Source organism: Euleptes europaea, chromosome 10 (assembly GCF_029931775.1).
Source record: "Euleptes europaea isolate rEulEur1 chromosome 10, rEulEur1.hap1, whole genome shotgun sequence".
Lineage (NCBI taxonomy): Eukaryota > Metazoa > Chordata > Lepidosauria > Squamata > Sphaerodactylidae > Euleptes > Euleptes europaea.
This window is the reverse complement of record NC_079321.1, coordinates 14,564,958-14,575,667: the sequence shown is the minus strand read 5'-3', so window position 1 is coordinate 14,575,667 and position 10,710 is coordinate 14,564,958. Positions and strand designations below refer to the sequence as shown.

Sequence of the window (10,710 nt, the reverse complement as noted above, 5' to 3'; positions counted from 1 at the left end):
CAAAGATGGCACTCTTATCTCCAGCCGATAGAGATCAGTTCCCTTGGAGAAAATGGCCGCTTTGGCAATTGGACTCTATGGCATTGAAGTCCCTCCCCCCAAACCCCGCCCTCCTCAGGCTCCGCCCCTTAAACCTCCCGCCAGTGGCGAAGAGGGACCTGGCAACCCTACCAGACAGGCAGTCAGTTACAGGAGAGAGTTTTTGCTTGGGCTCACTTGAAGAGACTGGAAGAGCAGTATCCAGAGAAGGAAGAGTTTCTCTATATTTTATATCCTTGCTCTCCTCTTAAAGGACCGATATTTTCATTTCCACTTATTATTTTTTGTTAATCCCAAGAAATAGAAATTCAAAAGAGGAAGAAGAGGGGAACATTTTGCTTGTACATGACAGAATTCTGGCATCCAGCTTTAGAAAGGGCCACACAGCAAGTCTTCTCTGTACTCTTACCCAGTGCCATTTTGGGGAGGAAAAACAATTCTTGGAGGAAAGCAGGATCCCTCCCACTGTACTGTGGTGGTTCCAACCAGAAACAAGCTCTTATGATGTAGTTTAAAGTGAGTTCCTGGCTGGGAACTCGCTTTTTAAAAATGCTGATGCGTCCCTGGGGCAAACCCAGGGATGCTCGTCACATCCAGATGTTCCCTCAAAGCGATATCAGAGTATCGTCCGATTGCAGTTGCTTGGATGAATTTTAGTTAATTAGGTCTGAGGGTTTGGAAAAATGTCATGGAGGAGCCCAACTAAAATCTTCAATGCTTGACACTTCTCCTTTATGGCCTATTAAAGCTAGATACGGGGGATTAACTCTTTTGGTCCAGGAATTAATAACTGTAAAATAGAGGGTAGATACCCCAGGCTAGCCTGATCTCATCAGATCTCAGAAGCTAAGCAAGATTGGCCTTGGTTAGTACTTATATCGGAGACCACCAAGGAATTCCAGAAGAAGGCAATGGCAAACCACCTCAGTCTCTTGCCTTGAAACCCATGGGTTTGCCATAAGTTGGCTGAGACTTGACGGCAGTTTATGGACACAGAGGGTGGTGCTGACCACAATAAAGGAGGGGTTTTGAGACTCTTCCTGGAAAAAAACTGTTTCTGGGCTTGGGGGAGCTGGCCAGTTATCATGCTGTGATGAATATCTCCTTTCGGGACAAGGCAGCCAAATACATCCAAATGTTGTTAGATGGGACTGATTTAGACTAGACTCATTTCAGTCTGTCTTGCTCCGGTCTTGCAGACTGAGGGCCCTGGCTTCCTTTATAGAGTCAATCCATCTCATGTTGGGTCTTCCTCTTTTCCTGCTGTCTTCAACTTTTCCTAACATTGCTGTCTTGTCTGTCACACAAATGTACAAATGCATCTTGCAGCAGAAATCATGACAGGACAGAAGAAAAAAGAACATATGCAAGGACAGTATGAGTTCTACAGTGTCCCCTATAACTGTCTGGAAAGTTAACATGGTGTACATGCTGCTAGAAATATGGTTTTTCAGTTTTATTCCAAAACCATGGTTAGTCCTGTTTTCTGAAGCTTGTACATGTCATGACAAGGACTTGGGGAGTTCTTGTCTGTGTTCCAAAGCACCTAATATAATCAGAGGAGCATGCCTATTATATTAGGTGCTGTGGAACACAGGCAGGACAATGCTGCTGCAGTCGTCTTGTTTGTGGGCTTCCTGGAGGCACCTGGTTGGCCACTGTATGAACAGACTTCTGGACTTGATGGGCCTTGGTCTGATCCAGCATGGCCTTTCTTATGTTCTTAAAGGTCTGTTCTTTTCACTGATCAAAAACAAAATTATAATTATTTCATAGTTGCAAGAATGTTGTGCAGAATGTACTGTGTACTGATGGCCGGTAGTGTGCCTTGCTTCCTGTATTTTGTGATACACATTAAAAATCTGAAAATCCTCCTGGCAAAGAACTAGCTTTAACTTTGGAAGTCGAAAGAAAGGGTTTTGAAATAACACCTTTGATTATGACTTGTTTGATGCAATTGCATGACTTTTGTTGCTGATTTTTTCAGGTGCCTTGCTTTCTAAAGATGGGGAGGAAACTGGATCTCTCCAAACTGACCGATGAAGAAGCCAAACATGTTTGGGAAGTGATTCACCGGGACTTTGATCTTCGCAAGAAAGAGGAGGAACGTTTAGAGTGAGTACTTGGATGTTAGACTTTGGCTCGTCCCAGGAAGGATATAGAGAGAGTATAGAGGTGGAGAGGGGTCTTCATTTCTTGCAGTTGTTTCCACTTGCCATTGAACCACTGTTTCTAAATGCATTAAAATTAGCCACTGGGTTATAATCTACATTGCACGTTATCATCACAACATTTGTTGTCTTTTTGTAATACTGTAGTTTTATTGAAACTAAAAGTCTGCTGAATTTTTTATTAGGTTAGAAAAAACTGCACTGGAGACTATACGTACAAAGATAGCAAAATTCTTATTCGTGCTTAAACATATATGACAGTCAGTCGACACAGTGGAAAACATAGACAAAAATGAGTGGAAATATATACAGTATATACAATACAGGTTAGATACCCTGTCAGTACAACAAAGCAATGAAGTCTTCTAGGTATATATTTTTTTAGAATATTTCTTCAAAAAGTCCAATCGCTGGTACTCTAATTCCAAAAGCAACACTTTATGGGAAATGATGGGGGACGGACGTTTCAAAGTCTTTTCTTCAGCCCCATTCAATTCTATATTTCCAAGTAAACATCCATCTGGTAAATATTATTTAAGCAATTCATAGTTCTCAGTTCCACGACGGCCGTCCCCCATCATTTCCCATAAAATGTTGCTTTTGGGATTAGAGTACCAGCGATTGGACTTTTTGAAGAAATATTCTAAAAAAATATATACCTAGAAGACTTTATTGCTTTGTTGTACTGACAGGGTATCTAACCTGTATTGTATATATTGTATATATTTCCACTTATTTTTGTCTATGTTTTCCACTGTGTCGACTGACTGTCATATATGTTTAAGCACGAATAAGAATTTTGCTATCTTTGTACGTATAGTCTCCAGTGCACTTTTTTCTAACCATTTAGGTAGCAGCACGGAGGTGCCTCATTGTTTTGATTTAGAATTTTTTTTATTAGGCAGATTCTTTTACACCACGAATAACTGTCATATTAAATCTTATAGACTATAACTGCACCCAGCTGCATGGTACCAAATGACTGGAGGGGGAGGCAGATTTCCTTCCTTCAGAACATTTTCTGGGAGCTGTTCTGTGACACAGTTGTTGCCTTTGGACATTTTGCAGTGCAGTCCTGAGAACACTTCCCTGGGAGTAAACTCCATAGAATTAAAGATGACTTACTTCTGAGTAGACCTGCTTAGGTGTGCTCTCTTGCGGAGCATGCTGAAGCAGGCCTACTCAGAAGTAAGTCCTATTTTATTCAACGGCACTTATTCCCAGGAAAGCATTCTCAGGATTGCCGCTTTAGACTGCCTAAATTTTGTGTACTATGTAGAACTATTTCATTTTACATCTTTTTTTCCCTTAGTGCATTTAATGTATTTCTTTTTTAATGTATTTCTGTAGTTTGTTTTAAAGGGGTGTTCGCCTGTTTAACATGGGATGCCATTGAATAGTCTTTTCACTGAATCCATTCCTTTGTTCAAATTTCTCTTTGATCAAAACAGAGTTGATTCGAAACAGACCCCAAATGACTTAGTATGCCTGATAAATACATGGATTATTTTGCTTTTAAAAAATAAATTAACCTACACTGGAATGTTGCATCAAACCATTTTTAAGTTCCATTAGTTTTGTGGGTGGAGGCAGATGCAGGGGCAGACTGAGAGGCCAAAACAGCCCAGGAAACGCACCCCACCACCCACCCCCTGACAGAAGGGGGAGAGAAGGAGGAAGAACAGACTCATGGGGGCTCCTACCTGCTATGTGCCTGCCTTAGATGGGGCAGGGGCCGAAGTGCCTGCCTTAGATGGGGCAGGGGCCAGGTCCCTCTTGGCAACCGGCGGGAGAATTTGGGGGCAGAGCCTGAGAAGGGCAGGGTTTGGGGAGGGGAGGGACTTCAATGCCATAGAGGCCAATGGCCAAAGCAGCCATTTTCTCCAGGTGAACTGATCTCTGTCAGCTAGAAATCAGTTTTAATAGCAGGAGATCTCCAGCTCGTACCTAGAGTTGGCAACCATAGGGCCGTGGCGGTTCATACCTGCCTTGGACAAGATGAGGGTCTGCTGGCTCATGGTGGAGGTAGTAGCAGCTCTTGCATGCCTCATGTAAGGTGGCCAGGACTCTGGCCATTAACGCATGGCTAGGTTGTCAGGCCTTTGATGGGTGGAGGTGGTGGCGGGTGGAAGTGTGTGTTGTTGTGTGCTCCAGAAGGAGCCGCCTCCACTCTGTCTCTGATGCTGGGGCTGCAGGCTGCTGTAAGGTGGGCTCAAACCCCGGCTGATGCTGGGTGTAAGCGAAGGAGGAGGGTGTAGGGGCAGGTGGGGAGAGAGAGGGGTCCGGGGGGTGGAAAGGTGCCACTGCTGTCGCCGGGGCCGGGCAGTGGCTACAAGCGGGCAGTCGACCTGGGTTCTGTAACGCACCAGCATGAAGCTGCAGCGAATCTTCACTTAAACTTGGCACAACACCACCCTTGAAAAACCCGCAGATGGTCCGGAAAAGGGGTGGGTTGATCCCGCAGGTGGGCCTGGGGAGATTCGCTACATTTGCGGGAGATTCACGGGACAAAACAGCCATGCGTTTTCAACCTCTGTCTTCAACTGTTAGGGGCTACCAGGCTCCCCAGACCACTGGCCACTGGGATTTTGCCTGGTGGCCATAATGGCCAATCCGCCCCTGGACCTGTGCTTAAGTCTCTCACATTTAAATCTGTGGAATGAAGAGTGCTGAATGGATTATATCTGTTATAGTTTTCTGCACTCCAGAATTTTATTTTTCTTGGCATAGAATGTGTGGGCATTTGGGTATATGATGGATCCTTTTAGGTGCAGAGCTGCCCAAATTGCATAATTGGCACTGAAATGAATTGTCAGCATTACAAATACCTCAAAATATCTGGAGCATTGGAAGAGTGGGAAAAAGCAGTAGGTCGGGATGAGAGCTAACGGCTTTATCATAAGGTTAAGAACTGATTAGCATGATGGGATTGGAGTAGCGTTGCCAGGTCCCTCTTCACCACCGGTGGGAGGATTTTGGGGCGGAGCCTGAGGAGGGCGGGGTTTGGGGAGGGAAGGGACTTCAATGCCATAGAGTGCAGTTGCCAAAGTGGCTATTTTCTCCAGGTGAACTGATCTCTGCCGGCTGGAAATCAGTTGTAATAGCGGGAGATCTCCAGCTAGTACCTGGAGGTTAGAAGCAAAATACAAAAATAACGTGCTGATACAGAACTGGAGCAAAAAGAAACAGCAACGTGGACTACTCTATTTATATACTTATATTCATGCAAACCGCAAAATGTGACATACATTAATGCAATCCAATACAAATCAGTATGAGCATTTGAAATATAAAAGGTGGAAGCAGGCAGAAAATGGTAAGCAAACACCACACATGCCAAAAATGGTAAGCAAACACCACACATGCCAAAATTATTGCAAGGTATTAGCAAGAGTGTCCCCTGAAAGGTAAGAAACCAGTTTAACTGGAGGTAGGAATAATGTTTGCCTTGGTAACTGGAAACCGCTGATGAAAGTTCTGTTCCAGAGGATCGCTGGAAACCGAAGTGCCCAGTGTTAACGGACGTAAATACTGCAGTGGGGACAGTCCACTCCTAACTACTGCTTAAAGTAAAGATGTCTAGGATCACAAAAGAATAATGGAGGGGATTCCTAAAGAAAAGATGTTGTCAGTTTATTTTGTATTTTTATTGTATTTCTATAACTAAAGGTTATGTCTATCTGAAGAAGACTGAGCGAAACAAGATATACCAGAATCTTGTCTAATTTCAATAGCTTGGATTGGGACCTTTGGCTGCAGTTTTCCACGCGCCAGGCACCCCCTCCATCATTCTTTTGTGATCCTAACTTCAATCACTTGGTTTGGGACCTTCGGCTGCAGTTTTTCATGCACCAGGAATCCCCTCCATTATTCTTTTGTGATCCTAGACATCTTTACTTTAAGCAGTGGTTAGGAGCGGACTGAAAGAAACATTCTGTTGCTATTTTGAGTCCTTTGCATTACCTGGAGGTTGGCAACCCTAGATTGGAAACTTTTACCAGACAGAACAAGCTGCCCCACCTTTAATTAAAAATCTATATTAAAAAAATTCTGGCTTGTATCTTAAACTAAAACAAGGATATGAAGGGGGATACATTCCTTGGGTAGAGAACTAATTTGTTCCTGTTGAAGGAATTATTTATTTTGAGGGATGAGGCAGAAAGTGAATCATCAAAATGGGAGGCTCCTTCTAAGAGTACGTTAATGGCTTTACAGTATCCATAATCGGAAGGAAAATATTTTCCTATGTCCATGGTGAGCAGATTGTATTTTGAGTGGTCCAGCACAGAAATAGGTAGCACAGAATTAGGTAGGCCACAATGATCTCCTCAGGTTGAGCCACTCAGCTTTCACTTGAAGAGAACATACCATCCACACACCGCATGTTCCTCTTATTCCAGGTCCACTCACACGGTCTAGCCTTGAACCTGGATTTTCCTGGAAGGCAGCAGCTATAGAACTGCTCTAGTGGCTTAGAGCCATTTTGGCCATCAGCAAATCCAGCCACCTCCTTTCTGCCATGAAAGCTTTTCCAGACTCGTTCTCCATTCCAGCCAATTTTTATCAGACATTCTGCTTATGGCCATGGCCTTTGGCTGCAGAAACCTATTGTGATACTTGTGAAATTTTCTCCCTTGCTGCTTCAGACCTTCTGTGGCACCTCTCAGCCTCCTTGTCCTCTGCCTTTGTTGTTCCTCTTGATCTGGTCTCTCTTCTATATTACTGTGTCGCTGGCATCTTGCTTCTGCTGTAGCCCCTGGTGTTCCTCTCCCACTCGTGATCTGATGCTTTGGAATTCAACCTGTCATCTGGTGGAGGATTTAATTGGGCCTAACTATTATTGGAGAGCCAGCGTGGGGTTGAAATGTTGGGCTGTGTGTGTATGTTTGTGCCGTCAAGTCACAGCTGACTTATGGTGACCCCGTAGGGTTTTCAAGGCAAGACATGTTCAGAGGTGGTTTGCCATTGCCTGCCTCTCCGTGGGTCAAGATTGGCCCAGGGTCACCCAGAAGGCTTCATGTGGAGGAGTGGGGAATTAAACCTGGTTCTCCAGGTTAGTGTCCATCGCTCTTAACCATTGCACCATGCTGCTCACATTAATTTGGGCCAGTCACACACTTTCAGCCTTGACCCTGGCAAGTATTTGGATGGGAGACCTCCAAGGAATACCAATAGCATGACACTGGAGGCAGGCAATGGCAAACCACCTCTGAACGTCCCTTGCCTTGAAAACCCTACAGGGTAGCCATAAGTTAGCTGTGACCTGACAGTAAAAAAAAACACTATTAATGGTGTTTTCTTCATGTGTTGATGCTGAGATTTATGATTGATGAACCCCTCATGCTAGGAATTACCCTTACCCTTATTTTGCAAAGGTTAAGGGAAACTTTATACATTGATTTCCCACTGAATGGAAGGTAAACTATCTCCATTTGTGATAACAAGGAAAATGGATTATGGGAACCAGAAGGACATGCATCACTTTGTCATGTCTGTGACTGCAGCCACAGTCACAGAGCCAGTTCCTAAAGTATGCAATGTGCCACCTGGTTAAGATTGCCAACCTCCAAGTGGGGTCTGGGGTTCTCCTGCAATTACAGCTGATCTCCAGACAACAGTGATCAGTTCCCCTGGAGAAAATGGCAGCTTCAGAGGGTGGACTCTATGGCATACCACAGATTCTAAGTGAAATCCCTCTCCAAATTCTCCCCTCCACAAGCACTGCCCCCAAATCTCCATGCAATCCCCAGGCCAGGTTTGGTGGCACTATTCCAGGTGCCTTCTCCATCACACTCATTGCATGTGATTTCCCTCATACCAACAAGTAAGCAAAGTCATTTGCCTGCCTACGGTCATATGCAGAAGAGTCATACCAGGATCTTTGCAGACAGAACCACAGCAATTCCCGTGATCAGAGAGAGAAGTTCTGCTAGGATGGCCCAAAGAAAGGCAGCTTTCTGACCAGAAGTGGGAGGGAAAATGTTCCAAGGGTGAATCTCGTCCCACATACTGGACCAGCGAAGAAGCAGACCTTATCTTGTAGAATTTGCTGGAATTTTGAATCAGGGCCTGAATGTGGACGGCTTTGATTGACTATGACAGGGATTAGTTTTGGTTCTTTCTGCTCATTGGCTCTGAAAAACATTCTGTACTGATTCACCAGATAAATGAAAGGCTTTCCCTTGTGACTTATGAAACCAGCAACTCTTAACAATGCCAGTGCTTTGATCAGATAATTGTAGGGGAGGAAATTCTGAAGGCTAAAACTTGGTGCATTTTGATCTGGGCAAGCCAGTATTCTACTGGCTAATCTACATTGAGAAAACTAAAGTAAATGGACAGTTTGACATTTACAGCTGCCTAATTCCTCCATGCTATGAGAATTTCCGGGTTCTTCTGTTTGCCTGAAGCAGCAAATTCTCTGCAAATTGTAGGGCTGTTAGATGTCACATGATTAGAGTTGCCAGGTTCCTCTTTGCCACTGCTGGGAGGTTTTTGGGGCAGAGCCTGAAGAGGGTGGGGTTTGGGGAGGGGAGGAACTTCAATGCCTTAGAGTCCAATGGCCAAAGCGTTCATTTTTTCCAGGTGAACTGATCTCTATCGGCTGGAGATTAGTTGTAACAGCAGGAAATCTCCATCTGTTACCTGGAGGTTGGCAGCCCTACTTGTGATGGCGGGGGCTGCACTGTGTTTGCCTCATTTAATGTACAAAATAGGGCTCGACTTTTTACAACAAATGGGACACATGACTGAGGAGGACCAATGAACCCGACCACTTGTGTGCATTTGTTCCAGTGGTCGGGTTCATTGGTCCTCCTCAGTCATGTGTCCCATTTGCTGTAAAACGTTGAGCCCTATTTTATACATTAAATGAGGCAAACACAGTGAAGGCCCTACCATCACATGTAGGGTTGCCAACCTCCAGGTAATAGCTGGTGATTTCCCGCTGTTACAACTGATCTCCAGCCGACAGAGATCAGTTCACCTGGAGAAAATGGCTGCTTTGGCCATTGGACTCTATGGCATTGAAGTCCCTTCCCTCTCCAAACCCTGCCCTCTTCAGGCTCCGCCCCCAAAACCTCCCGCTGGTGGCGAAGAGGGTCCTGGCAACCCTACCATGGGAGGTGGGAGCTACGCACAAAGGAGAAGCCCAGGTGCAGGGGACAGGAGGAGTAATTTTAAAAAATACAGTGGGAAAGAGGAGTGGCAGAATAAAACCAACAATGTGGTGGTGCTTGTCAATGAAACCATTTTATTTTTAATCTACACAGCCAATCAGATCTCCAGTAGCCAATAAGGAGCTCCACCTGGCCCCAGCCACTTTCTAAAAACACATGGCAGGTACCAGGAAAGGTGTCGGTGGGTGCCATGATGCCCTTAGGCCCCATGATGGAGACCCCTGGTCTATCACTGGGCCTTGCTTTAGCTGCAACCTCAGAGCCTTGGTACAGTTTTTTCAAACAAATGGAGTATCTACATGGGGTTGTATACCTTATAGTTTCTGCAGATGAAAATCAAATTGGACAAAAGATTGGGTTGCTTGAATCCAGTCATCATTGTGGTGCTCCTTCTCCTAAACTTCTTAGGTTAAATGCCTAACCCAGGTCTAAACCTGCCAGAACAGTCAATACTCTTCAGTCCTTACTGACCAAAACCCGCTGGCCAAAAAGCTTCCCATCCCTGCACCATTTCAGTAGGGTGTTATTAGTGAATGTACCACAAGAGCCATGTTAATTACTCTGCACATGGAAAAAGGTCCAGCCCTACCTACATGTAAAATAATTCCTCATGGAGCCCATCCCACAAACCAAACATCACACTCGTTAATCATATCCCTAAAGGCAAACAGAGGATGAGGTGTATTTCTAGCTACCCCGAGAAGCAAACAGAAACCTATCCGATAACTTGGCAAATCTTGTGCTGGCTGAATGCAGCCTAAAGTTATTCACTCTGATTAGAGGATGATTGGAATGTGTGTTTTTTGGTCACCCCACGTCAAAGTCCTGCTTAGACTGCAGTCTGTACATGCGTTTTCAACCATAGTCACTGTGATGCCGAGATCTTGCTCTTTTCAGGTGGAGGATAGAATGGTTGGTCTCAGTTGAAGTTCTCTGCCAGAGTCACTCGATTGTCAAAAAAACCCCCACATGCTTGTTTCTCCATCAGTTGCTGGCCTTTTTTCTTTTATCAGCATTGCTTTATTATCTTGAATAGTTAATATGAATATCATGGAGAGCGAAGGCTTTGGATTATGTCCTTGTTACTGCATTAAGGTCTTCATCAGTTTTCGTCAGAAAGTATTTCCAATGGAAGGGTCCCTCCCCACTAGGGTTGCCAACTCCAGGTTAGGAATTTCCTGGAGATTTTGGGCATGGCAGGGGAGGGGCCTCAGTAGGGTATAATGCTATAGAGTCTACCCTCTGAAGCAGTCAGTTTCTCCATGGGAGCTGATCTCTGTCACCTGGAGATCCCACCTGGAGGTTGGCAACCCTACTCCCCA

The 10,710-nt window shown here is 44.8% G+C and overlaps 1 protein-coding gene across 1 annotated transcript in view; it reads left to right on the top strand.

The window, feature by feature from the left end:
• Positions 1-2,030: 2,030 nt before the first annotated feature.
• Positions 2,031-10,710, top strand: part of MLPH (melanophilin) — a 64,729-nt gene continuing 56,049 nt past the window's right edge. Inside the window, exon 1 of the mRNA XM_056856419.1 lies at positions 2,031-2,154. Within this exon, the coding sequence (XP_056712397.1) occupies positions 2,045-2,154 (110 nt within the window). The 5' untranslated portion in view covers positions 2,031-2,044. The remainder of the gene's footprint in view (positions 2,155-10,710) is intronic.